The sequence below is a fragment of the Lepus europaeus genome, chromosome 12 (genome assembly GCF_033115175.1).
Source record: "Lepus europaeus isolate LE1 chromosome 12, mLepTim1.pri, whole genome shotgun sequence".
Taxonomy (NCBI): Eukaryota; Metazoa; Chordata; class Mammalia; order Lagomorpha; family Leporidae; genus Lepus; species Lepus europaeus.
Genome location: NC_084838.1, coordinates 95,840,412 through 95,868,311, shown reverse-complemented (window position 1 = coordinate 95,868,311; position 27,900 = coordinate 95,840,412). Strand labels below are relative to the sequence as shown.

At 45.8% G+C, this 27,900-nt stretch overlaps 1 protein-coding gene across 1 annotated transcript; it reads left to right on the top strand.

The window, feature by feature from the left end:
- The first annotated feature begins 134 nt into the window (after positions 1-134).
- Positions 135-27,873, top strand: ZNF367 (zinc finger protein 367). Its single transcript, XM_062208555.1, has 5 exons — positions 135-960; positions 17,906-18,056; positions 19,982-20,101; positions 22,580-22,718; positions 25,341-27,873. The coding sequence occupies exons 1-5, from the start codon at positions 547-549 to the stop codon at positions 25,561-25,563; spliced, it is 1,047 nt and encodes a 348-aa protein (XP_062064539.1). The 5' UTR covers positions 135-546; the 3' UTR covers positions 25,564-27,873.
- The last annotated feature ends 27 nt before the right edge of the window (positions 27,874-27,900 follow it).

Genomic DNA, 27,900 nt, shown 5'->3' with positions numbered 1-27,900 from the left:
CCCGCGCTCAGGGCCCGGCCCCGCCCCGTTGGGCTAGAGACTGGTCTGGGCCCGGCCATTGGCTCTCGAGATCTGTCACTCGCCGCGGTGGCCAGCCGGCGGGGGCCTCGCGTTGATTGGTTCCGCCCAGGCGCGAAATGTAACGCGGGAAAAGCCGGAGCAGGGAGCGCGGCGGCAGGTTGTTATTTTCGGGGGCTCGGCGCCGCGCGTGCTGTTTTTCTGTCACCGCGAGGACCAGGCCGTCGGCTGCTTTCCTGCTTCTGCAGACTGCGCTGGGGACAGTCCAGAGAGCTGAGGGCAGACTCGGCCTGGGGCGAGGGTCCGGCCCTGCCCGTCGGCTGCCGGCCGGCCCGCGCCGCTCAACTCCTCCGGTGGCCGCTGCGCAGGAGTCCGGGAAACGCCCGCCTGCCATGAGCCGGCGGCACTGAGCCGGCCACTCGGAGCGGCGCGGGCGAGCGAGCGAGCGAGCGTCCGTCCAGACTCAGGCTCCCGGGAGTCCCGGGAGTGCAGCCCGGGGCCGCCGGAGCTGCGGATCGCGGCCGGGCGATGATCCGGGGCGTGGAGGCGCCGATGGCCGACAACCCGCCGCAGCCGCCGCCCGTCATCATCTGCCACGACTCCCCGAAGCGGGTGCTGGTGTCGGTCATCCGGACGACCCCCATCAAGCCCGCGTGCGGCGGCGCCGGGGAGCCGGAGCCGCCGCCGCCGCTCATCCCCACCAGCCCCGGCTTCAGCGACTTCATGGTGTACCCGTGGCGCTGGGGCGAGAACGCGCACAACGTGACGCTCAGCCCCGGGGCCGCTGGCGGCGTCCCCGCAGCCACCCTGCCCGCCGCCGCCGAGCACCCGGGGCTGCGGGGCCGGGGCGCGCCGCCGCCCGCCACCTCGGCCGCCGCCGCCGCCGCCTCGGGAGGTGAGGATGAGGAGGAAGCGAGCAGCCCGGACAGCGGCCACCTCAAGGTGAGGGCGCGGGCGGGGCGCGGGGCAGCGGGGCCCGTTAACGGCGCGCTGGGGCGGCCGGCGGACGCGCCGGGCGGGGCGGGGCCGAGTTTAAAACGCGAGGTCGCTAAGGGCGGCGGCGGCTGACAGGACGCTGACGTCACTGCCGCGCGCCAAAACCGGCCCCCGCCCGGGCGGGGTGGGAGGGGAAGAGCGGGGCTGGTCACGTGACCGGCGCGGTGGCGGGGAAGGCCGCAGGCGTGGGGCCAGCAGGTGCAGCGGGCGGGCGCGCAGCCCCGGGGTCACAGAGGAGCCAGAGCAAACCGCCAGTGCGGGTCGCTGGGGTGGGCGCGAGGGCAGCGGGGGGCTGGGGGTGCCCCGTGGCCGCGGGAAGGGCGCAGCTGCCTACTGCTTGCCCGGTGCTGAGCGCGCACAGCGACGCGGGACGCTGTCGGCTCTCCCCCTCGGGCTGCTCAGTCTTCCGACTTTAGCGCTGGGGAGAAAGGACCCCTTGTTCCAGACCTGCGTTTCCCTGAAACTTTTCGGGGTGGGTGGAGTGGCCTCAGAGGCGGGACTGTGGCCGGGACGTGGCGGCTGCTCCTGCTGCCCGTGTTCCGGGGGCCCCAGGAGGGCCAAGTCCTCGCCCGTCCGCCCTGTAGACGCACAGGAGACACTTGGGCTAGAGGCCGTGTAGAGGAGTTTGCTAAAGATGTTGATTCAGAAGTCGCCTGGAGGATACGTGCGTGTGTGTCCTGCATACATGGAAACAAATTAGCTGATCCAAAGGATGTTGAAACTCCACGTCGTCTGGGCGCTGGGGAAATGGAAGCGCTTGGTGACTAACGGTATTAAAGAGCTATGAGGTTGTAGGACTGTGTGCTTTGACACACCGCAAGCCTTGACGCTGAAACATTTGAAAGAAGAAACAGTAGAAATGTTTTTAGTAGAGCTGAGTATTAGTGCAGAGGTCAGTTGCTGTCCCCTGGCCCTCCCTAGCCTCTAGTGAGATGGTTGGTGTTACAAGTGGTTTTCTGTGTAACGTATTCTAGTGTCTTTTTATACAGTATGTTATATAATTGACCAAAATAAAGGCATACATGCACAAATACGTGTGACAGACCTTGCAAAATCTTTGTTCTTAATTGCAACAATCTAATTTTGAGTTAATGTTAGTGTAAACGAATTTTTTAAAAGATATTTATTTGAGAGGTAGAGTAACAGAGACAGAGAGAGGGAGAGACAGAGAGAAAGGTCTTCTATCTGCTGGTTCACTTCCCAAATGGCTGCAACAGTCGGAGCTTAGCCAATCAGAAGCTAGGAGCCAGGAGCTTCCTCCCGGTCTCCCACGTTGGTACAGGGACACAAGGACTTGGGCCATCCTCCACTGCCTTCCCAGGCCATAGCAGAGATCTTGATCGGAAGAGGAGCAGCCGGAACGTGAACTGGTGTGCCTGCACCACAGGCAGAGGTTTAGCCCACTGCACCCCAGCACCCGCCCCTGGGTGTTTTTTTTTTTTATTTACTTTTTTAACACCTAAAAAAACAACATCCGTACACAAACTTTGAAGGTTGCTGGAGCACGCATGGGCCTAACAGTTAAGACTCTGGTTAAGATGCCTGCGGCCCATATTGGAGTAACAGGATTTAAGTCTGGCTTCAGTAGCCAATTCCAGCTTGCTGCTAATGCACACCATGGGATTCAGCAGGTGATGGCTGAGGTAGTTGCGTCCCTGCCACTCTTGTGGGAGACCAGGATTGAGTTCCCACCTCCTGGCTATTGTGGGTATTTGGGGGAATGAACCTGAGGATGCAATCTCTCTCAAAAAAAAAAAAAAAAAAAAATTGCTAATACAGTGCATGGGCTTGAATTTTATTTCCACTATGCCCACTTCTTTTCAGAGGTAAAATATACTAGAAGTTAGGAGAACATGTAAAGTGAAAAGGCTGTTTTATCCCCCCCCCCACTCATACAGCCTTTCATATTACAACATTCATAAATTACTATTTTTTTAAAAAAAATATTTATTTGAAAGTCAGTTGCATAAAGAGAGACACAGAGAGGTCTTCTACCTCTCTGGTTCACTCTCTGCTAGCCAGGAGCTTCATCTGTGTCTCCCACGTGGGTGGCAGGAGCCCAAGCACTTGGGCCATCTTCAGCTGTTTTTCCCAGGCCATTGGAATGGAGCTGGATCAGAAGTGGAGCAGCACAGACTCGAACCTAGCTTCGCAGGCAGCAGCTTTACCTGCTGTGCCACAGTACTGGCCCCAACATTCATAAATCATTAGATAAACGGACTTTAACTTGTACTTTCGATGATGAAGCAATCCAGTTAATAGTCCAAAAATTTATTCATGTACTTCCCCCACCTTAAGAGAAAATAAACCTTTATTGAGGAATGTTGCCTACTTTAATGTGTGTTTATGGGATGAGCGTTTGAGCAGTGGGTAAGACACTGTTTGAAACACCCATGTCCCTTCTCAGACTGCCAGGGCTTGAATCCTGGCTTTGTCCTGATTACAGCTTCCTGCTGATCTGTACCCCGCTGGCAGCAGATCAACTGGTTGGATCCCTGCCACCCCCGTGAGAGTGCCGGTTTGGGCTCCTGACTTCGTCCTGACCCGGCCCCAGCTGATGTGGCCATTTGGGGAGTGAACCAGCTAACGGGAGTTCTCTTTGTCTCTTTCTGCCTTTGAAATAATAAAAATAAATAAAAACTTGTGGTCAGAACAAGAGTACTTAAAAAAGTTCATGGAAATGGAGTTAAAAGATATTTTGTTGCAAAAAATTTTGAAATCCATGCATTGTTTTCTCTTAAAATGCATTCTCTATGAATTTAGTGCCCGTTTTACCACTGGACTCAAGGTAGGGAACCACAGCCCTGTGGACTTTGTTTTGCTTCCCTAATGTAGCTGTAGTTCTTCATCTGCACACGCGTCACGGGTGAGTCATGCTGCCTGAGTGCTCACCTTTGGGAGCGTGGAAGCCACGTCTGTGATGGAGCCAGTGCCACATCACATGCCCCCTGCAGCTGGCCAGTGTGCCTCGGCAGTAACAGCTGTGGGTTGGAGAACAACTTGTGTTCCCTGTCCTGCGCCTGCTCCCAGGGGAGGTGTTAACCTCCGAGTCCTGTGCACTGTCAGCTTTCTCTTGATCTTTTGTTTGTTCCTAACCAGCGCTGCCCACCCTGTGTGGAGACATCCATCATCTACTACCTTTTTTAGGCTCCTCATTTAGGCTCCAGATTGCTTTGTCCTGTTGTCACATTTTAACCTCATTCCCTGGGTTATAGAATTCTGGGAGGGAAGGGAGCAGGTCTGACTTCCCTCTGCCATGGAATATTCCGAGGCTCCCCACCGTGTGCCGTTGTGTCTTCTACTCCTACTGCGTGATGAAATTACTTCTGCAATGCGAAGGCTTACAGGGTCTGGCTTCTCAGAAACCAGTCACCCTGCAGGACCTGGCGGCCGCCAATCCTACTTCACCTTTCTGTTACCTGAACTCTGTGTCAAGAGTCTAGATTGCTCATAGTCTTGTAAGCAGCTGAATAGGGCGTGTTAGCCACCTGACACAGAATAAACACTGCATATTTGTAGCAGCAATCTGCCAGGTTCCTGGTTGAACATTCTAACTTTTTTAATTCATTCAATCTCGTCTACCTGAGGAAGGAGGAGAAATTTTTAATATTAAGTTGATGTAGGTAGATTTACATTCTATAGTAGAAATACATTTTATTTATATGCCGTCTGTAAGGGTCCACACAACTTAATTAAGACTTGGTAGATTGTGAAGATAAGTCTGGGAGGGAGGGCAAGCTGTGGAACAGATATTTGAGCCATAAGGAGTTTGGATCTGGGGCTGGCATTGTAGCGCCAGTGTTCCTTATGGGCTCCAGTGAGTCCCAGCTGTTCCACTTTGGATCCGACTCCTTGCTAATATGTCTGCGAAAGCAGTGGAAGCATGTCCATGTGCTTGGGTTCCTGTACCCACGTGGGAGACCCGGATGGAGCTCCTGGCCCAGTCCTGGCCGTTGCAGCCTTTGGGGAGTAAATCAGCAGATGAAGACCCTTTCACTCTCTCTCTCCCTCTCCCTCTCTCTCTGTAACTCTGCTTTTCAAATAAATAAATATATAAAAAAATTGGAACTAATTTAAAAAAGTCATTTATTTGAATGATGGAAGGAGGGAAACTTATGTGGCCAGGTCGGGCTGGGCCAGGCCTGGGTCTCCCATGTGGGCGGCAGCAACCCAAGCATTTGGTTCTTCATCTGCTGCTTTCTAGGCTCCATGATATGGAATGTAGGGTCACAACTGGCAGTGCCACAGTGCCAGCCCCAATCATATTTTCTTGTGAAGCTGCATGTGCCTAACGTTTCTTTTACTTAGGTTATTTGTACTTTTTATTTGATTTTGAATTGTATAAAAAATGTGTTAAGGTCTTTTAGGTTTTTTAATTGTAACTTGACTGAACGCTTTCAAAATCACTAACCCACCTTCTATAGGGACAGAGATTATTCTAAAAATTGCATTTACTAGGGGTTGGCACTGTTGTGTGGTGGGTAAGCCTCTGCCTATGGCGCCAGCATCCCATATGGGCACCAGTTTGTGTTCTAGTTGCTCTTCCAATTAGTCCAGCTCTGGCCGTTGCAGTCATCTGGGGAGTAAACCAGTGGATGGGAGACCTTCTCTTAGTCTCTCTCTCTGTCCATAACTCTGCTTCTCAAATATATAAATAAATAGAATCTTAAAAAAAGGAAGCAATTTGGGTGTTCTATAAAGATTTAAAAAAAATCAGTTCTTTTCTTCCTCTTGAACCCATTTTCTAATCATAAATAAAGTCTTTAAAAACACTTGCGTTTAATAAAATATGCAGAAGTTTTTGGCAGTGTACTCATTTTGCTTCTTAGAATTTCATGCTGGCCTTGTTTTATTTTGTGAATCATCCGGCTATTGTTGCGTTTGTTCACTGATGAGTTAATACTCTGTAACTGTCAAAATGTACTTGGAAACATGTTTATGTTTTTGAGAAGCAGCGTGACAGGGAGAGAGAGAGAGAGAGACAGAGATCTCTCAACTACTAGTTTACTTCCCAAATTACCACAATGGCTAGGACTGGGTCAGGAGAAGCCAGAACTCCAACCAAGTCTGTCTTGTGGGCACAGGGCCCAAGGGCCATTTTCCACTGCTTTTCCAGGTGCGCTGTCTGGGAGCTGGATCAGAGATGGAGGGGCTTGAACTGGTGCTCATTGGGGTGCTGGCATCAGAAGGCCAGGGCTAACCCACTGTACCACAGCGCTGGCCCAGGAAACAGGTTTTCTTACTGCTAAGGCCAGGATGGAAATGATCTTTATGCTCGCTTTAATACATTATTTGAAAAGATGATCTGTATTCATTTATTTAGGCATTAGATGATTGCTCACATGAAGGGTCAATGAATATTTTTACAATAATATATTTTGCCATAGTGCTTTCACATTTTTTAAAAATATGGTAAAAAATAGTATTTGCAATTTTAACCATTTTTAAGATACAGTACAGTGGTGTTAAGTATATGCACACAGTTTTATAAGAGATCTCTAGAATTTACTTTTCTTGCAAAACTGAAACTTCATACCCATTGAATGCACCTTTTCCTCCTCCTTCCAGTCCCTAGCAACCACCATTCTACTTTCTGTTTCTAAAAGTTAACCTTGGCCGGCGCCATGACTCACTAGGCTAATCCTCTGCCTGCAGCACCGGCACACCGGGTTCTAGTCCCGGTTGGGGTGCTGGTTCTGTCCCAGTTGCTCCTCTTCCAGTCCAGCTCTCTGCTGTGGCCGGGGAAGGCAGTGGAGGATGGCCCAAGTGCTTGGGCCCTGCACCCACATGGGAGACCGGGAGAAGCACCTGGCTCCTGGCTTCAGATCAGCGCAGCGCGTGGGCCGTAGCAGCCATTTGGGGGGTGAACCAATGGAAGGAAGACCTTTCTCTCTCTCTCTCACTGCCTGTCAAAAAAAAAAAAGTTAACCTCAGGAGTGGGCATTATGGCACATAAGCCTCTGCTGTGACAGCCACTTTCCATATCAGAGTGCCGGTTTGAGTCCTAGCTACTCCACTTCCCATCCAGTTTCCTGCTAATGCATACTGAGAGGCAGAAGGTGATGGCTCAAGTGCTTGGGCCCCTGCCCCACACTTGGGTGACCTGGATGGAGTTTCTGGCTCCTGGCTTTGGCCTTGTCCAGCCCTGGCTATTGCAGCCACTGGTGGAGTGAACCAGTGGATGGAAGATCTCTATCTCTCTCTGTCACTCTTCCTTTCAAGTAGATGAAAGTAAATGAACATTAAGAAAAAAATAGGGGCCGGCGCTGTGGTGTAGCAGGTGGGGCCGCTGCCCGCAGGACTGGTGTCCCATATGGATCCCGATTTGGATCCTGGCTGTTCCACTTCCAACCCGGCTCTCAGCTGTGGCCTGGGAGAGCAGTGAAGGATGGCCCAGGTGCTTGAGCCCTGCACCTATTTGGGGGAGCTGAAGAGGCTCCTGGCTCCTGGCTTTGGATTGGCCCAGTTTGGCCATTGTGGCCATTTGGGAAGTAAACCAGCTAATGGAGGACTTCTCTATCTGTCTCTTCTATCTGTAACTACCCTTTTTTTTTTTTTTTTTTTTTTTGACAGGCAGAGTGGATAGTGAGAGAGAGACAGAGAGAAAGGTCTTCCTTTTTGCTGTTGGTTCACCCTCCAATGGCCGCTGTGGCCGGCGCATCTCGCTGATCCGAAGCCAGGAGCCAGGTGCTTCTCCTGGTCTCCCATGCGGGTGCAGGGCCCAAGGACTTGGGCCATCCTCCACTGCCTTCCTGGGCCATAGCCGAGAGCTGGCCTGGAAGAGGGGCAACCGGGACAGAATCTGGCGCCCCAACCGGGACTAGAACCCGGTGTGCTGGCACCGCAAGGCGGAGGATTAGCCTGTTAAGCCACGGCGCCGGCCTGTAACTACCTTTCAAATAAATAAATGAATATTTTTAAAAAGACATTAAAAATAATTTACTTTAGATACCTAGTATTAGCAGCATTATGCAATGTTTGCCTTTTTGTGATGGGCTTATTTCACTTATCATAGTATTTTTTTTTTTTTTTTAAGATTTATTTATTTATTTAGAGGTGGAGTTACAGAGAGAGGGAGAGACAGAAAGAAAGGTCTTCCATCTGCTGGTTCACTCCCCAGTTGACCACAATGGCCGATGCTGCGCCTGTCTGAATCCAGGAGCTTCCTCTGGGTCTCCTATGCAGGTGCAGGGGCCCAAGGACTTGGGCCATCTTCCACTGCTTTCCCAGGCCATAGCAGAGAGCTGGATTTGAAGAAGAGCAGCCGGGATAGAACTGGCACCCATATGTGATGCTGGCGCTGTGGCACAGAGGGTTAAGCTGGCATCTGCAGTGCCGGCATCCCATATGGGTGTCGGTTTGGATCCTGGCTGCTCCACTTCTGATCCAGCTCTCTGCTATGGCCTGGGAAAGCAGTGGAAGATGGCCCAAGTGCTTGGGCCCCTGCACCCATGTGGGAAACCCAGAAGAAGCTCCTGGCTTCTTGTTTCGGGTCGACCCAGCTCTGCCCATTGTGACCATCTGGTGAGTGAACCAGCAGATGGAAGACCTCTCTCTGTTTTTCCCTGTCTCTGTAACTCTGCCTCTCAAATAAATAAATAAATCTTTTTTTTTTAAAGTTAATTTGCCTGGGAAATAGGAAAGATATTTTTCAAATAAGCATCCACTTTATATAGTTTTATATATATAGTATAGGAAACTTGCAGAGTTAGTCAGAATTCCCATAAACCTTATACCCAGTTTCCCCTGTTGGCCATATCTTACATTAGTGTTGTGTATTTGTTAGAACCAATGAACCAATATGGATACGTTGTTATTAACTGAAACCCATAGTATTTTTAAATTACCTTAGTTTTAAAAATTGAAGTGAAATGGCATAACTAACTTTAAAAAAATTATTTATTTGAAAGAGTTACAGAGAGGGAGAGAGAGCTTCCATTTGCTGGTTTACTCCCTAGATGGCTGTAATGGCCTGGGTGAGCCAGGCCAAAGCCAGGAGCTGGGAGCTTCTTCCAGGTCTCCCATGTGGGTGGCAGGGGCACAAGCACTTGGGCCATCTTCCGCTGCTTTTCCCAGGCCATTATTAGCAGGGAGTTAGGTTGGAAGTGGAGCAACCGGAACATGAACCAGCACCCATATGGGATGCCGGCATTGCAGGCGGCAGCTTTATCTGCTTTGCCACAATGTTGGCCCCTAAAGTAACCATTTTAAAGTCTACATTTCAGTGATGTTTAGCACATTCGTGATGTTGTATAAGTTCTAAAACATTTTCATCACCCCAGAGGAAAACTCTTGTGTCCATTACATGCAGTCCTTGGGAACCACCAATGTGCTTCTGTCTCTATGGATGCATGTTCTGGAGATTTCATTAAATGGAATCATACAGGATGTGGCCTTTTGTGTCTGGCTGTTTTGACGTAACACACTGTTTTCGAGGTTCACCCACCTTGTCGCACACACTATTTTCATGGCTGAATAATGATTCCATTGTGTACATGTGTGTACATTCCATTGTGGATGCATATATGCATACATAGTGTGTCTATGATATTATACAAAACTGTCAGACTTTTCCACAATGGCTGAACCATTTTAGATTCCCACCAGCATACCTTTGCCAACAAGCCCTAATTTCCTACTGAGTTTTATTTTTGATATCACCTAGTTTATGTGAAATGATATCTCATGGAGGTTTTTTGTTTTTTTAAAACTTCCATTTATTTATTTATTTATTTATTTTTGACAGGCAGAGTGGACAGTGAGAGAGATAGAGAGAAATGTCTTCCTTTGCCGTTGGTTCACCCCTCAATGGCCGCTGCGGCTGGATCACCACGCTGATCTGAAGCCAGGAGCCAGGTGCTTCTCCTGGTCTCCCATGCAGGTGCAGGGCACAAGCACTTGGGCCATCTTCCACTGCCCTCCCGGGCCACAGCAGAGAGCTGGACTGGAAGAGGAGCAACCGGGACAGAACCAGCACCCCGATTGGGACTAGAACCCGGTGTGCCGGTGCTACAGGCAGAGGATTAGCCTAGTGAGCCACAGCGCCGACCCCATCTATTTATTTAAGAGGCAGACAGGGAAAGAGATCTCCTATTTTCTGGTTCATGGCTTGGCTAAGGCTTGGCCTAGCTTGGCTAAGGCTGAAGCTGGGAACTGGGAACTCAACCCAGGTCTCTCACGTGAGTGGCAGGAACCCAATTACTTGCATCATTACTGTTGTCTCCCTGGACTATCTGCTTTAGTAGAAAGCTAGAGTCAGGAGCCAGAGGTGGATATCGAACCCAATATTCCAGTATGGACATGGGTTTCTTAAACTACGTCTTTTTTTTTTTTTTTTTTTTAAGGTTTATTTATTTTAAAAGGTAGAGTCACAGCAAAAGCAGAGAGAAAGAGAAAGAGAAAGGTCTTCCATCCTCTGGTTCACTTCCCCAGATAGCCACAACAACTGGAGTTGTGCCGATCCGGAGTCAGGAGGCAGGAGTTTCTTCCGGGTGTCCCACGTGGGTGCAGGGGCCCAAGCACTTGGGCCATCTTTCGCTGCCTTCCCCAGCCATAGCAGAGAGCTGGATGTGAAGTGGAGCAGCCAGGACTCGAACTGGCGCCCATATGGGATGTTGGTGCTGCAGACTGGGGCTTTAACCCACTGTGCCATAGCGCCAGCCCCTAAACTATATCTTAACTGCTAGGATAAACAGCCACCCTTCACTGTTGTTTTGATCATATGATTAATATGTTGATCATCTTTTTATGTGCTTGTTTGCCATTTTGTACAACTGCTTTGGAGAAATGTCTGTTCAATCCCTTTGCCTGTTTTTAAGTTACACTTTTGTCTTTTTGTTGTTGGATTATGAGAGTTCTTTTGGGGGCAGGTGTTTGGTGTAGTTGGTAAGACACTGTTTGGGATGCCCATTTTCACATTGGAGTGCCTGGGTTCAAAACCTACTCTGGCTCCTGATTCCAGCTTTGTGCCAATTCAGACCCTGAGAGGTAGCAGTGATGGCTCAAGTGTTTGTGTCTCTCCCAACGTGGGTGGAAGACCCGGATTGAGTTCCTGGCTCCTGCCTTCCATCCTCAGCCAGGGGCTTTTGTAGGCATTTGGAATATCAACCAGAGAATAGGAGCTCTTTTTCTCTGTCCCTTTGCTTCTCAAATAAATAAATGCTTCCCAAAATAGTTCTTTATATATACTGGATGCCAGACTGTTATCAGATACATTATTTGAAAATATCTCCCATTCTGTAGGTTGTCTTTTCACTTTCTTGATAACATCCTATTTAAGATTTATTTATTTGAAAGGCAGAGTTACAAAGAGAGAGCAAGAGAGATCTTCCATGTGCTGATTTATTCCTGGAATGACACAATGGTCAGTTCTGGACCAGGCCAAAGTCAGGAGATATCAAGATCAAATCAATATCAAGATCAAAAAGTCAAGAATCCTTCAAAAAATGGGGGAAAACCACCAAAAGGACCTAGTGTTGTGCCCAAGTTCATCAGTTATGTGAAGAATTGCTTCCTGGTGACTGACCAGGAGGTTATTCAAGATCTCGGCAGTGGAAGAAGTCTTTAAGAAAATAGTTTAGGAGCCGGCGCCATGGCTCAAAAGGCTAATCCTCCACCTTGCAGCGCAGGCACACCGGGTTCTAGTCCCGGTCGGGTTGCCGGATTCTGTCCCGGTTGCCCCTCTTCCAGGCCAGCTCTCTGCTGTGGCCCAGGAGTGCAGTGGAGGATGGCCCAAGTGCTTGGGCCCTGCACCCCATGGGAGACCAGGAGAAATACCTGGCTCCTGCCTTCGGATCAGTGTGGTGCGCCAGCTGCAGTGCGGCGGCCGCAGCGGCCATTGGAGGATGAACCAACAGCAAAGGAAGACCTTTCTCTCTGTCTCTCTCTCTCACTGTCCACTCTGCCTGTCAAAAAAAAAAAAAAAGTTTAGGGACTGGCACCGAGACATAGTGGGCTAAGCCTCTTCCTGTGGTGTTTCTTCCAATCCAGCTCTCTACTGATGGCCTGGGAAAGCCACTGATGGCCTGGGAAAGCCGTTGAAGATAGCCCAAGTGCTTGGGCCTCTGCACTTATGTGGGAGACCCAGAAGAGGCTCCTGGCTTTGGATCGGCCCAGCTCTGGCCATTGCAGCCATTTCAGGAGTGAACCAACAGATGGAAGACCTTTCTCTCTGTAGCTCTCTCAACTAAATAAATAAAAGCTTAAAAAAATAGTTTAAATATTCTTTGAAATTTTCCATATTGATTTCCTTTCTGTGACAGGTGATATCTGGCTGTCCTTTTAATAATGCAGAGTGAACACTTTACCATGTTTGGTAAATGTTGTCCACATTCCATTGCCAAGAATGTGTTGTCCAAAATGCCTATTTTGTTTTGCTTCATGTTAAGTGTGTATGGAATATTATGATAGGGCATAGCAGTAGTAGTGGTCAGACATGGAAATGGTAGGGAAACAAAAATATGCATGTGAAATAAACTCAGTGTTTTATTAAAGTGAAAAGAAAGAAATCTAGTTATCCCAGGACCATTTCTTGTGACAAGTATTCTTTCTCCATTGAATGTTCTTGGGACCCTTGTTGAAATCACCTGGCCATACATGGATGCATTTATATCTGTACTCTCAATTCTATTTCATTGACTTCTGTGTCTTTTCTTATGCCAGTGCCAGCTGTCTTGTCATTGCTTTTCGTAAGTTTTGAAGTTGGGAAGTCTGAATCCTCTTAGTCAAACTATTTGGTGCCTCTTACAGTTCCATGTGAATCTGAGGATTGCTTTTTCCATTTTTGCAAAAAGGACATTAGAATTTTAATAGATTACATTGACTCTGTACGACTGCTTTGGGTAGTGTTGCCACTTACAAAGTCCTTAAACTGTATCTTACAAATTCTGGTGTATTTTTATTTTCATGGGTGTCAAAGTATTTTTTCTTTTTCTTTGTGATTTCTTTATTGACTCCTTGGCTGTTTAAGAGGCTACTGTTTAATTTCTACGTATTTGTTCCTGTTTTCCTTTGTTATTGACGTACAGTTTCAGTCCTTGTCACCAGAAAAGATGTTAGACGCTTTCACTCTTCCAAAATTTGTTGAGACTTATTTTGTAGCCTAATATAAGGTCTATCTACCTACTTATCCTTGTCCATTATTGAAAGTGAGGCATTAAAGTCCCCAGCAATCTGTGAACTATTTCTCTCTTTAATTCAGTAAATTTTATTCATATACAGATTTTTAGAGGCTGTGTTATTAGGGGCAAGTATATTTATCATCATTATATTTTTTCTAGCATTTTCACTTTTAACTTATTTTTGCATTCAGAGCAGGTCTTGTATACAGCATATCATTCCATTGTGTTTTTTGTTGTTTGTTTTAAGATTTATTTATTTATTTGAAAGGCAGAGTTACACAGGGAGAGGAGAGACAGAAATCTTCCATTCACTGCTTCACTTTCCACATGGCTGCAATGGCCGGGGTTGGGCCAGACTGAACTCAAGCCAGGAGCTTCATCCAGGTCTTCCACATGGGTGGCAGGGGCCCAAGCCTTTGGGCCTTGGGCCATCTTCTGCTGCTTTCCTATCAGCAGGGAGCTAGATCAGAAGTGGAGCAGCTGGGATGCTGGCGCTGCATGCTGTGGCTTAACCCACTGTGCCACAACCCTGGCCCCTGTTGTTATTTATTTGAAAGGCAGAGTTACAGAGAAGCAGAGGTAGAGAGAGAGAGAGAGAGAGAGGTCTTCCATCCGCTGGTTCGCTCCACAGATGGCCGCAATGGCTGGAGCTGTGCTGATCAGGAGCCAAGAGCTTTCTCCAGGTCTCCTACGTGGGTGCAGGGGCCCAAGGACCTGGGCCATCTTCCACTGCTTTCCCAGGCCGTAGCAGAGAGCTGGATCAGGATTTGAACCGGCGCCCATGTGGGATGCCGGCTCTGCAGACGGCAGCTTTACTGGCTACGCCACAGTGCCAGCTCCCAAATCTTGCCTTTTAATTGGAGAGTTTAACCTGTTTACATTGAAAGTACTAGAATGGAAGGACTGTTTTTTTGGTTTTTTTTTTTTTTTTTTTTTTTTTTTTAAGATTTATTTACTTATTTGAAAGAGTTACAGAGAGCGATAGAGACAAAGAGACAGGTCTTTCATCTGCTGGTTCACTCACCAGATGGCCGCAACGGCCGGAGCTGTATTGATCTGAATTCAGGAGCCTCTTCCAGGTCTCCCATGAGGGTGCAGGTGCCTAAGGACTTGGGCCATCTTCCACTGCTTTCCCAGGCCATAGCAGAGAGCTGGATCGGAAGAGGAGCAGCCAGGACTAGAACTGGCGCCCATATGGGATGCCGGTGCCTTAGGCCAGGGCTTTAACCTGCTGCGCTTTAGTGCCGGCCCCAGTGGTTTTTTGTTTTGTTTTTTAAGATTTATTTATTTATTTGAAAGGCAGGGTGGACAGAGGGAGAGGGAGAAACAATATTTTCTATTTGCTGGTTGCCTCTCAATGGCTGCAACATCTAGAGCTGGGCCAGGCCAAAGCCAGGATCCTAGAACTCCATCTAGGTCTGTCACATGAGAGCAGGGGTCCAAGCACTTGGGCCATCTTCTACTGCTGTCCCAGGTGCATTAGCAAGGATCTGGATTGGACGTGAAACAGCTAGGACTTGAACAGGCACTTATGGGATGCCAGCTCACTGGAACTCAACCTGCTTTGCCACAACACCTACCCCTTATATCTGTTTTGTTTTCCAGTTTCTTCATTAATGCTTTCTTATGTCTTTAATTGACTTTTTCTGTGGTATACCATTTTCTTTTCTTTTTTAAAGATTTATTTATTTGAAAGTCAGAGTTACACAGAGAGAGGAGAGGCAGAGAGAGAGAAAGAGAGGTCTTTATCTGCTGATTCACTCCCCAGTTGGCTGCAATGGCTGGAGCTGCACCGATCCAAAGCCAGGAGCCTCCTCCGGCCTCCCACGCAGCTGCAAGGGCCCAAGAACTTGGGCCACCTTCCACTGCTTTCCCAGGCCATAGCAGAGAGCTGGATCAGAAGTGGAGCAGCCAGGTCTCGAACCAGCGCCCATATGGGATGCTGACACTGCGGGCCAGGGCATTTAACCCGCTGTACCACAGCGCCAGCCCGTAGTATACCATTTTCATTCCTTTTAAGACTTCTTCGTGGTTGCCTTGAAATTTTCAACTAGCCTCTTAAGTTTATAATAATCTCTTGGGGCCAGCATTGTGGCTTGCAGGTAAAACCGCTGCTTGAGACCCTGATGTCCAGTTTGGACGCTGCTTTGGGTCCTGGCTGCTCCACTTCCTATCCAGCTCCCTGCTAATGGCCTGGGAAAAGCAGCAGAAGATGGCCCAAGGGTTTGTGCCCCTGCCACCCATATGGGAGACCCAGAAGAAACTCCTGTCTCCTGGCTTTAGCCTGGCCTAGCCCTGGCCATTGTAGCCATTTGGGGAGTGACCCAGTGGATAGAAGATCTCTGTCTCTCCCTCTCTCTTTCTCTAACTCAGACTTTCAAATAAATAAATAGATTTTTTTAAAGACATATAATACTCTCTTTAAAATATTTTAATTTATTTGAAAGGCAAAGAGAGAATAAGGTCTCCCATCTTGGCAAATGCTTTGGACCAGGCCAAAGCTGGAAGGCTGGAACTCAATCCCAGTCTCCTATGTGGGTGTCAGGGACCCAAGTACTTGAGCCATCATTGCTGCCTCTGGGGGGTCTGCATTAGTAGGAAGCTGGAATCTGGAGTAGAGCTGGGAATTCACACACAGGCACTCCAGTATGGGTTTCAGGTGCCCAAGTGACATCTTAATCACTATGTTAAATCCCTTCCCCCTTTAAGGATTTCTTGAATTGATACCATCTTAGCTTCAGTAGCATACAAAACAGTACTCCTCTGTCCATCCCACCTTATGTTGTCACAGATTTGATTTTTATACAAGGTGGTTCCACTAACATGGACTTATAATTGTTTATGGATTTGGTATTTTTCTTTTATATAGGAAAGAAAAGAGGAGTTACAAACCAGAAATGTAATAATTCTAACTTTTGTATTTACTTTTATAGTAGCCTTTACCCATGTTCTTATTTTTGGAAGGTAGAGTTACAGAGAGGAAGAGGAGCTTCTTCCTGGTCTCTCACATAAATAGCAGGGGTCCAAGGACTTGGGCCATCTTCCACTGCTTTCCCAGGCCATTAACAGAGAGCTGGATTGGAAGTAGAACAGCCAAGACTAGAACCAGCACCCATATGGGATGCCAGCACTGCAGGTGGAGCCTTAGCCCACTGTGCCACAGCACTGGCCCCTCTAATAAATCTTTTTCATCTTATGGTACTTTTCAGCTCCAGATATGTATTTGGTTCCTTTAAAAAATTATTTTTATCTCTTTGAAAGATTGTTCTCCTGTTTTTAATTAATTAATTTGAGAGGCAGAGGAAAAGAGAGCAAGAATGTTCCCATTCTTTGCTTCACCCCCTGAAGTGCCCACACCAGCTGGGGCTGGGCCAGGGGTCAAACCTGGGGGCCAGGAATGCTATCCAGGCCTCCCATATGGGTGACAGGAACCCGGCTACTTGAGTCATCACTGCTGCCTCCCAGGGTCTCCATCTGCAGGAAGCTGGAGTCAGGAATTGAACTCGAGTACTGTGATGTGGGACACAAACCTTTTACCTCTAGGCTAAACACCTGCCCCTCTTAGCTTCTCTTAAAAAAGTTATATATGGGGGCGGGGGGAGAGCGCGTGCACGCGCGCAAGTGAGACAGAAAGAGAAAATCTCTCATCTGCTGCCTACTGTAGAGTCAGGTTGAAGCTGAGCACTGGGAAATGAAGCAGTCTCCCGTGTGGGTGGCCAGGACTTAGCTGCTTGAGTTATCACCTACGAACTCCAAAGGTGCACATTAACTGGAAACTGAAATTGGGAGTGGAGCAGGGACTCAAATCCTGGCTCCCATCCAGGCTGCGATAGGGAATGTGGGGGTCCAAAAGTGGTGCTCTAACCACTACCGACCAACTGCCTGGTCACTTTTTATTCTTTGCTCATGGTTGCTGTTAGCTCATGGAGCATATTTAAAGCAGTTGTTTTAGTCTTTTTTGTTTTGTTTTTGTTTTAAAGTCTTTGTCTAGTTAAGCCCAATGTTCATGTTTCCCCCTGTTGTGTTTCTGTGTATACCATACTTTTTAAAAAAAATTTCTCGGCACAGTTTGTAACATTTTGTTGAAAACTAGATGTTTGCAGTAGTATAATGTGGTGACTCTGGAAGTCAGACTCAGTCCTCAGTTTCCTTTTGTTGTTTGTTGTGGGCTGTAGTTGTTTAACGATTTTTCTACACTATTTTTGTAAACTCTGTGTTCTAAATTGCATTTGTCCTCTGAAGTTTCTTTAGCTTGTGGTCAGCTGATGTTCTAAATTTTTTTTGACTGCCCCTTACCCTGCACCAAACCAAAAGAAAAGAAAAGAAAAAACAAAAGGTTGAGGAGGAAACCCTTTCTCAGTCTTTGCAGAATGGCGTAGTGCCTCCATTCTTTAATGCTTGGCGTGCTGTTTACAGCTCTGCCTTAGCTTTCATTTTCTGCTTGCGTGGTGCCTGGTTGGCCAGAGTCTAAGCTCCAGGTCTTCCTGAGCATGCATCCTGTCCTGTGCGCATGTGGGGTTTTCTGAATTCCTATCTGTAGTATATTCTTGAGTCAGTGTTTGTGGCATCACTGTTTTCTGAAGTTGAGATGAAGCTTAGTCTTAAGATTTTGCTTGATTTTTCAGGAATATGGAGGGGACTAGGCTGTTGGAGCTACTGTTCCATTTTTGCTGAAGTTCCTCAAGAAATATTTTTTTAAAAATTCCATTTTATATTGTGTTGCTTTAATGAGTAGAGTCTAAGAAATTAATGTTTATGAAAACTGTTAACAGGATGGGATCCGACGTGGTAGACCCAGAGCAGATACTGTCCGGGACTTAATAAATGAAGGAGAACATTCGTCCAGCAGAATCCGTTGTAACATCTGTAATAGGGTGTTTCCACGGGAAAAATCACTCCAGGCTCACAAAAGGACTCATACAGGTAAGTTTAACATTTTATGGGCACTTGTGAAGTTGTACTTAACTGAGAGATGATTGAGTGTTTAAGTTGCAAAAATCAGGCACTATATGGTAGTTTCTTTTCGGTGGGGAGTGGTGGTTTTGTGATCACTGACTGGTTCCATGGGACTTCTAAAGTTATGGTAACTAATCTATGTGTCAGTCATATTATTGTTAAATTTAGTTCTACCCTGTATCTCCCTCAATTTTACTTAATATGTTAGGTAACCTGTGTAATCGTTAAAATTCACTTGTAAGTCAATGACTAGAGAAATAGTATTCAAGTTTTCAATAGAATTTATAGAGTTTTTAAGATATCAAAGTATTTGTCCTGCAAATCATTAAATATAGTGAACCCCAAGTTTTCAGAATTGAATGTGTTGTGACTCTCCCAAGATTACTATACATCTTTATTTGTATTTAAATTTTGCTTGCATTTTAAATAATATAAATATAAAAATGATTTATAGAGGGACTTGTTCTCTCCATAGAGTTGGCCCCAGAGGAAAGAACCTTATTACTCATCTCCTAGCTTACAGACAAGGAAACTGAGATAACCAAAAACTAGTTACCACCACATCTAGAGCTCTGCAGCCCACTGTGCACATGTGACATTTTTTTTTTTTAAGATTTATTTTTATGGCGGCGTTGTGGTATAGCATGTAAAGCCACCACCTGTGACACTTTTGATACTGTCCTGCCTGCTGGCCTGCCTGTATCACTTTCATCCCATATGAATGCTGGTTAGTTTCCCAGCTGAGTCAGTTTTAAACAGACAGTGTATGAAGATGTATATTACTAGTAGGAAGGGCCTTTCCGCTTCCTTTTTTTTTTTTTTAAGATTTATTTATTTTTTACTTGGAAGAGTTACACAGAGAGAGGAGAGGCAGAGAGAGAGAGAGGTCTTCCATCCGCTGGTTCACTCCCCAATTGGCTGCAACTGTTGGAACTGCTCCGATCCAAAGCCAGGAGCTTCTTCCGGGTCTCCCACGTGGGTGCAGGGGCCCAAGCACCTGGGCCATCTTCTACAGCTTTCCCAGGCCATAGCAGAGAGCTGGATGGGAAGTGGAGCAACTGGATCTCGAACCAGTGCCATATGGGATGCCAGTGCTTCAGGCCAGGGCATTAACCCCCTGCGCCACAGCGCCGGCCCCTTCCCTGTTTCTATATCCTGGACATTCCCCTAACCTTTGTTACAAAAGGCAACTGGCAAGCTGCTTCTCAGTGAGGCGGTTTCTTTACGGGTCTCTGCTTTCCCACTACTGCCTTCATTTGTCACAGTAAATAAAGCTCTCCTCTGAGCCCTCTCGCTTGAGGCTGATGACTTGGGAACACCCAAGCCAAGGGAGCTGTTGTGTCCACTAACGTAAATGGATAACTCGAAGGACTGGAAAACTTGAGAGGACAGTGCTCCTTAGAGGACAGCTTCTTGACACCATCAAAGATCAACCTTTGGGGCCGGTGCTGTGGTGTAGCAGGGTCAAGTTGCCGCCTGCAGTGCCAGCATCGCATACGGGGTGCTGCTTCGAGTCCCAGTTGCTCCACTTCCCATCCAGCTCCTGCTAATGGCCTAAGCAAGCAGTGGAAGATGGCCCAAGGGCTTGGGCGCCTGCACTCAAGTGGGAGACCTGGAAGAAGCTCCTGGCTCCTAGCTTCAGCCTGGCCCAGCCCTGGTTGTTATGGCCATTTGGGGAGTGAACAGCTGATGGAAAATCTCTCTCTCTGTCTCTCCCTCTTTCTCTTACTCTGCCTCTTGAATAAATAAATTTTTTAAAAAAATCAACCTTTAGTCTTTCCAACACTGTAGGAGTTGTGATATGTGTTTTGTAAAAGTTGATTCCTCCCTCACCCTCTTCCTCTAACTGGCCCTGCTGTCCAAGATGTAATTTGTATTTTCTCTCTCCTTAGGTGAGAGGCCCTATCTGTGTGACTATCCAGACTGTGGGAAAGCCTTTGTTCAAAGTGGACAGCTCAAAACACACCAGCGTCTTCACACCGGAGAGAAGCCTTTCGTTTGTTCAGAAAATGGTATGATGTTACATGTTAACTTTGTAAAACAACTTGTTGTGAGTTAACAGTTAAGTATCTTCTACTTGAATATTTTGGGGGACATATTTTTTAATACAAGTTTTATAAAACAGTGTAGCTGACTACCTTGCTGATTGTGAATTTTTTGGGAAATGACTTTAAAATAAGAGTGTTTTTTTTTTTTTTTAAATATATAAACCTTAAGAGCAATTAAAAATACTACATTGCAGTGGACATTGCAGCATGTCACTTGGGATGCTCACATCCCATATTGGAGTGCTGCTTTGAGTCCCAGCCACTCCACTTCCCATGCAGCTCCCTGCTAACACGCTTGAGAAAGCAGCAGATGATATCTGAAGTGCCTGGGTCTTTGCTACCCACGTGGATGCCTGGTGATGTGAGCAATGACTATGAATTTCCAGTCCAGGTTCTTGTCTCCCCAGGAGGTAAAAACACAAAGCAGAGACTAGTATTATGTGCAAATAGGAACAGTAGGGAATAAACACAGATCCACTCTCTAGTGCAGGCTGCCCCTCACAGAGGAAATAGCTGTCATGAGTGCCTGGGTGCAAGTCCTGCTCCACCTCCTGGTTCCTCATTCTGGGAAGCAGTGGGGATGGCTCACATACTTGAGTCCCTGCCACCCATGCGGAAGACCCAGGTAGAATCCAGGCTTTCAGCTGCAACCTGGTGCAGCCCTGGCTATTGCTGGCATTTGAGAAGTGGACCAAGAGATGGAAGATCTCTTTCTCTCTGTTGCTCTGCCTTTTAGATAAATAAATAAATAACAGATTTAGAAAGATTTTTTAAACACAATTTTATAGTTATATTTGGAATTCAGTACAGTTCTGTTGCTCTGAATTACTATTTTTTTTAAAGATTTATTTATTTATTTGAGGGGTGAGTTACAGAGAGGCACAGACATAAAGAGAGAGGGAGAGATCTTCCATCCTCTGGTTCACTCCCCAGATGGCCTCAATGGTTGGAGCTGTGCCGATCCGAAGCCAGGAGTCAGGAGCTTCTTCCAGGTCTCCCACGCAGTTGCAGGTTTCCAAGGACCTGGGCCATCTTCCAGTGCACTCCTAGGCCATAGCAGAGAGCTGGATCAGAAGTGGAGCAGCTGGGACTTAAACTGGTGCCTCTATGGGATGCCAGCACTGCAGGTGGTGACTTTCTCCGCTATGCCACAGCACCAGCCCCTGTATTACTATTTTTTAAAGATTTAGTTATTTGAAAGTCAGAGTTAGAGAGAGATCGATCGATCTTCCATCTATTGGTTCACTCCCAGATGCCTGTAACAGCCAGGGCTGGGCTAGGCTGAATTCAGGAGCCAGGAGCTTCCCAAATAGGTGGCAGGGGCCCAATTTGGGCCAATTATTTGGGCCATCTTCTACTGCTTTTCCTAGGCCATTAGCAGGGAGCTGGATCAGAAGTAGAGCAGCCAGAACACAAACCAGTGCCCATATGGGATGCTGTCAGCATGGCAGGCAGTAGCTTTACCTTGTACACTGGCCCCAGTTTTCTTGATTATTGTTACAGATGTCTATAAATTTATTTAATGAATTTGCTTAAGCATATGAGGGTTCTTCAAAAGGCTCGTGGATAAATGGAATTAAATTTTTTGATGCAAAAAAATTTTGAAATCTATGCATAGTTTTTTCCTAATACACATTTTCCATGAATTTTTTGAATTTCTCATACACTTTTATTACCTCAATGTTGGGTTATTGAATATTTAATTTGTTTTTAAAATTTACTTGTTGCTGGCTGGTGCCATGGCTCACTTGGCTAATCCTCTGCCTGTGGCGCTGGCACCCCAGGTTCTAGTCTTGGTTGGGGCGCCGGGTACTAGTCCCGGTTGCTCCTCTTCCAGTCCAGCTCTCTGCTGTGGCCCAGGAGGACAGTGGAGGATGGCCCAAGTCCTTGGGCCCCTGCACCCGCATGGGAGACCAGGAGGAAGCACCTGGCTCCTGGCTTTGGGTCGGCGCAGCGCCGGCCGTAGCGGCCATTAGGGGAGTGAACCAACGGAAAAGGAAGACCTTTCTCTCTGTCTCTCTCACTGTCTATAACTCTCTGTCTCTCTCTCTCTCACTGTCTAACTCTGCCTGTCAAAAAAAAAAAAATTGTTTCCAACAAAGCTGAGGGTAGCTATTTTATGGTTTTATTCATCTTTATTGATGTTTCCTTATGATAGATTCCAAGAAAGAAATTACCATGTGAGAACTTTTGATCATTTTTGTGTCTGATCACTTTGTGGTGGGGTTAGGCACATGTGTGTGGTGGAATTGTCCTCTCACCCACCCCACCAGCATGGCTGCCTCTAGGGAGGCTGGTTTGGGGGGTTTCTCCTCCAAGTTACAGAATGCGAAGTCTCTCCAGTAATTTCCTTTCTTGGGTACCAGTGAAACTGCACGTTTTGCTTGTGTCTGTTTACTGCATGTCCAGATTCTGACAAGTGTTTCCCTGAATGATTTAAAGGTTGCCTGAGCAGATTCACCCATGCAAACCGTCATTGTCCGAAGCATCCTTACGCCAGGCTGAAGAGAGAGGAACCCACAGACACACTCAGCAAGCACCAGGCTGCGGACAACAAGGCTGCCGCCGAGTGGCTGGCAAAGTAAGGCTCTTGACACTCGGTCCCCTGGGCAGGTGCGGGTGGAGGGCTTGGGTTTACGAAAGTTCAGTGGCTTTTATACATGCTTTATAAAGTAAGTCAGAATGGACTTTTACTTCCTACAGAATGAAAAGTGACATAAGGATCTACGCATGGTAGAAACTTTAGGATGACAATTAGCTTGTGTTTCCCTGTCTTGAAATAAAGTTTCGTTTGTCTTGGATTTCATTTGTCATTAGTTCAGCCCCTCGTCATTTTTTTTCTTTATATAAGGGTAGCTTGTGCTGATGTAACAGGACAGAGGTTAGAGGTTCTTCTAAAGGGATGTTCCAGAAAGTGCCCACTTTAGTTTTTTCTAACGACAGCCACAGGGTATAAAATAACTTCTCAGTATATTTTGACAGAAGAGCTCATCTACTGTATACAAGCAGCAGGCGATTGCACCTGTTCGCAGTTTCACTGTCTTCTTGGGCTCTTAGATCAAGTCCAGGATCCCTTGCTGAGCTGCAGCATGTCTGCCTCCCTGTGGTAATGAACTGTCTCCCGCCACACTGCACCCACCATGGGTGCTGTTCTGGGGCTGTGTGCATGTGCCGCTCCTCTCTGCCTGGAGTGCTTGCAACCCTCTTTGTTTAGCCACTCTCGGCTCCCCTTTGTTGCCTACATGGGTTAAATATTACTTCAAGAAGGCTTCCATGACTCACCCATCAATGCCCCCAGACAAACATGTGCTTCCGTACACCCCTGTCCACACGCTGGACCCACATGGATGCATTTTCTCTTTGAGACTGTCCATCACACTCATCCTTGTTCAGTGTCTGTCTTCCCTGCTGGGCTGGAAGCCCCACAAGGGCAAGGGTGTCTTTACTGCTGCGTCCCTAGGGTATATAGCACAGCTCATTGGCCGGGAAGAATACTCCGTGTTTGATTTGGATAAAATACCCAAGAGTCAGATAAAAGTCTGAAAATATGATTTGATTATTCAAGTCCAAGGAAATTTGTTAGTACCAGCACAGAAATGTTCTGTTTGGGTGGGATATCCTACGGGCGCTGTAAACCAAGTATCTGACTCCGATTCCTTCCCTCCTTCCTGGTTGGCCCCCACTGCCCTGTTATTAATTTTGTCTAAGCCAGAAACTTACTGGTCATCCTTGTCTTTAACCTGTCTTTCTTTTCATCTACTCGGTGATTGAGTCACGGATTTTACCCCTTCAACGACTCAAATTCAGCCACTGAACGCTCTCAGCCATTCTTTATGCAGCTGCCAGATCTTTCTAGAACACCAGTAACCTCAGTGTGAAGTCTAAACCCTTTATTAGGGCATTCAAAGCCCTGTATTAGTTATTCGTACTGACCTTGCTAAACTCATCTTCTGCTATTTTGCTTTTTCAGTCATCCTTCAAATCATAGTGAACTATTTGCCTTTTTCAAAATACCTCGGTAGGCATTGCCACATTTTCTAGTTCGAGCAGTCCAGATTTCCTGAAATTTAGTGGTTATATTATTTTTGTGTGTAATTTTACATACAAAATAGTTTCTTTGAAGTATAGCTGACATTGAATAAGTTGTACATAATAAAGTGTACCATTGGGTATATTTTGACGTAAGTGTACACCATTAAACCGTCAACACAATCAAGATTGGGAACGTATCTGTCACTTCCAAGTTTCCTCTTGCCCCTTTGTGGCACACCTTACCCACCTCTCCTTGCCCCCCTCCTTGTCCGTCCCCCTTCTAAAACAGCATTGATCTGCCATTAAATTAGTTTACACTGTCTTGTGTTTCCTATAGACAGATGCGGTCATCTGTGTGTGTTCCTGTTTGGCATCTTCACTCCACGTAGTCAGCCCATGCTGTTGATACGCTGTCTACAGTTTATGCCTTTTATCGCTGAATAGTAAACCATTGTGTAACTGCACCTCTACTTGTTTATTTCCCTGTTTATGAGCATTTGGGTTGTTTTTGGTTATTTCACATGAAACTACCAAACATGTCCCATAGCCCCAGCTGTTGGGGCCATTTGGGGAGTGAGCCAGTTGATGGACACTCTCTTTGTCTCACATAAATAATAATAATCAGAAAATAGAATGTATATAAGTGTTTTGACATTTTTTGGCATACAGTAGTATTGTCATTTAAGTTTACATTTCTTTTTAGCTATCAAAGAGTTGAGCCATGTGCACTTTATCTTGTAAAATATCAGTTGGCTACGTACTGGAATGACAGTGGTGTTCTTGTTTTTTATGGCAACTGTGTTACAGATGTTAATCCCTTTGTCATAATTATGGGTTTGGACACAGTTCACCCTGAAGGAAGTTATTCCTCTGTATCTGAGATAAATAGTGATCTTAAAGGCAGCAACAGTTATTTTAATGACAAAACCATTTGATTAGATAGTTGAGTATGAGATCTGGAACTCTCAGGTTTGATTATAGAAGTCTGAGTAAGGCCCTCAACTTTTTTGCACGTGGGATTTTTTTTCCCCTCAGCAAATGGGAAATAATGTACGTGGATGTATGTGAAATCACCTCATAACCTTCTAAACGGAGGCGCATAACAGCAGTGGTGAAAGCGAATCTGTTTACTACGTGCGGGATCAGTGATGCTGCTGCCTCTCCTCCACAGGTACTGGGAGATGCGAGAGCAGCGCACCCCCACCTTGAAAGGCAAGCTGGCGCAGAAGGCCGATCAGGAGCAGCAGGACCCCCTGGAATACCTCCAGTCTGACGAGGAGGACGACGGGAAGAACGGCGCCCAGCGCCGCCTGCAGGAGCAGCGGGAGCGCCTGCACGGAGCCCTGGCGCTGATCGAGCTGGCCAACCTGACCGGGGCGCCACTCCGGCAGTAGCTGGACGCTGACGCTTCACTGTTCGAGTACTGCCCAGCGTACTTACAAAGTAGATCCTTGGGCATAAGCTAAGCACCTTATTTGCTTATCATAGGCTGCTATTCTGTAGAAATTCATGAAGAATGTCATTGCCCCAGAATATGGGGTGAGAGAGAATTGCACTTTTTTTTATATGGAAATGGATTTGATGTAAAGTTTAAAATATTTTGTAAATATGGACTGCACAGTACAGGGTAGAAAACTACATATTGTGGGAAGCCAGATTTTGCAAGTTTAATGCATTCATTGGAAGCAGTTCTCACAGGAAGCACTTTCTGAATAAGACACTTGTGTGACAAAAACAGAATGGTACACATAGCCAAAGAAGGTTGAAGTGGATTATTTATAAGACCATTTTTAGTGATGTATATTAGGATGTTTAACAATAATACTGTAAACACTGAAGCAAGCAAGGAAGTATAAGATACGTGTGTAAGATATGTATTTTTTTTTAATTGCAAAATAGTGTGCCCAATAAGGCTAAAGTCATGGGAAGCTGACTGTTTTGGAAGATGTTCTTAGTTGTGGACTTGGAATAAAACATATTTGAGGACCTTGGTAAGATGCGCAGTAGTTTAAAATCTTCAAAATTGGAGAAAAATCAGTCTTATTCTCTTTCTGGGGCTTTATAACTCACCATAATGTTTAGGTTTGAAAAGCACTTGTCATCCCTAGCATGTTAACTTGGGAACTTTTGCACATTTCATATTTCTCATTTGCTGAAATTGAGTGATTAATCTTGCAAAGTCTAGGTAACATGGTAGTTGGTATTTTTAAAATGTGTATTATGGGCCCTGTAATGAGATTTGGCACTTGGATTTTTATGAATAAAAGGGACATCTACAGGGTTGTTTCATAGTGAGATGTTTTAGATATTTTGTTAGCAAACACTAAATTTTAATTGTACTGCTTCTTTAGAATTGTTAGCAAATGGAAGCCTCCATATTTATATTTTCAGTGCATAAAGCCACCTTCCTGCTTTATTTCAGAATAACATGCCAAGCTATTTTGTGTTCACTAAATGTAGCTCTCAGTTAAACACTGCAGAAGAAATTAGCTACTCAAATATGTAGGCTTCTGGAATAGTTTTAACTGCAAGTGTGTTAACTTGTGTGGTGGTTTTAAACCATTTTTCCAAATAGATGAAGTTATAAAACATCACTTTATGTACTGAAGCATAAACAGGAAAAGTAAGAGCCGAGCAGTCCACCTCCTTTATGTGGGGAAAAACCTCCATCCTTTTAGCTTTTGTTACAAGCAGAACTAAATGACATGCCTAGCATGGCAATCTCTAGATTGCTTAATTGGAGCAAGCCTCAGAGTAATAGAGGGAACTATGGGCTCTTCAGCGCCTTGTTTTATTTTTTTGAGTTGAAGTGGTCTCCTGCAGCCATGGCTGAAACTTCTAGAAACATCTAGAACGTAGGCTTCTGTATCCAAAAAATCCCAGTGTGTTGCAGTACACAGGCATTTAAAAATGCATGGCCTTGGGAAGGGGAGTTGTGTAAATGTCTTGAAGAGGAACTGAAGTGTGAAAGATGTGATAGTTAACAAATAATGTGTATGATGAGGACATACTTTAAAATGTAATTCCTCTGTATAGTAAATTACAAATCTTTAGGGTTTTTTTTGTAATAAGAGAATTTATATTTGTAATGGTCTAAGAATTTTGTTTGTAATCTGGTATATAGAATTTTAACTTGGAGCACTTATAAGTATGGTAAGAGACGATAGCATCTGAATTTTCTTGGTTTAGGTTTCAACATTTCCTCTAGAACTTATTCTCAAATATGATTTAAATGGACTAAAAAAGGCAACACCCATCAGTCTTGGGAAATTTAAAATTTGATAATCTAAAGAAGGAAGAGCAGTAAGAATTTTTAAAAAAAGTATGAGTATTTGCCAGTTCACAGATGATAACATTTAAGGCTGTTAAAAGTAAGAGGTTGGTTTGTTTGTTTGTTTCTCCAGTCAGCTTTTGTCAACTATAATAGTTTTATTCACAAGCTTTTTAAAATTTGTATAATTGGAACAGTTTAAGAAATTAGTAGAACTGTTTACTATAGAAACATTTAAAATGTTCTTTTTTATATAAGCTATCTACTTGGACAAAATACATTGGCATCTAAAATTTGAGGTGTGTTAAGACTGCTTTTTGTTTTAAAAATGTGGTTTACATTCAGATTTTTGAAGTGTTTTATGCTTCATATGGCTAAGCTGTAGTTTGGCAGAGTTACCAGCATACAAATAAACATGCTGTAATTTTTAAAAGATGCTTTGAATAAAAATTTATTTTAA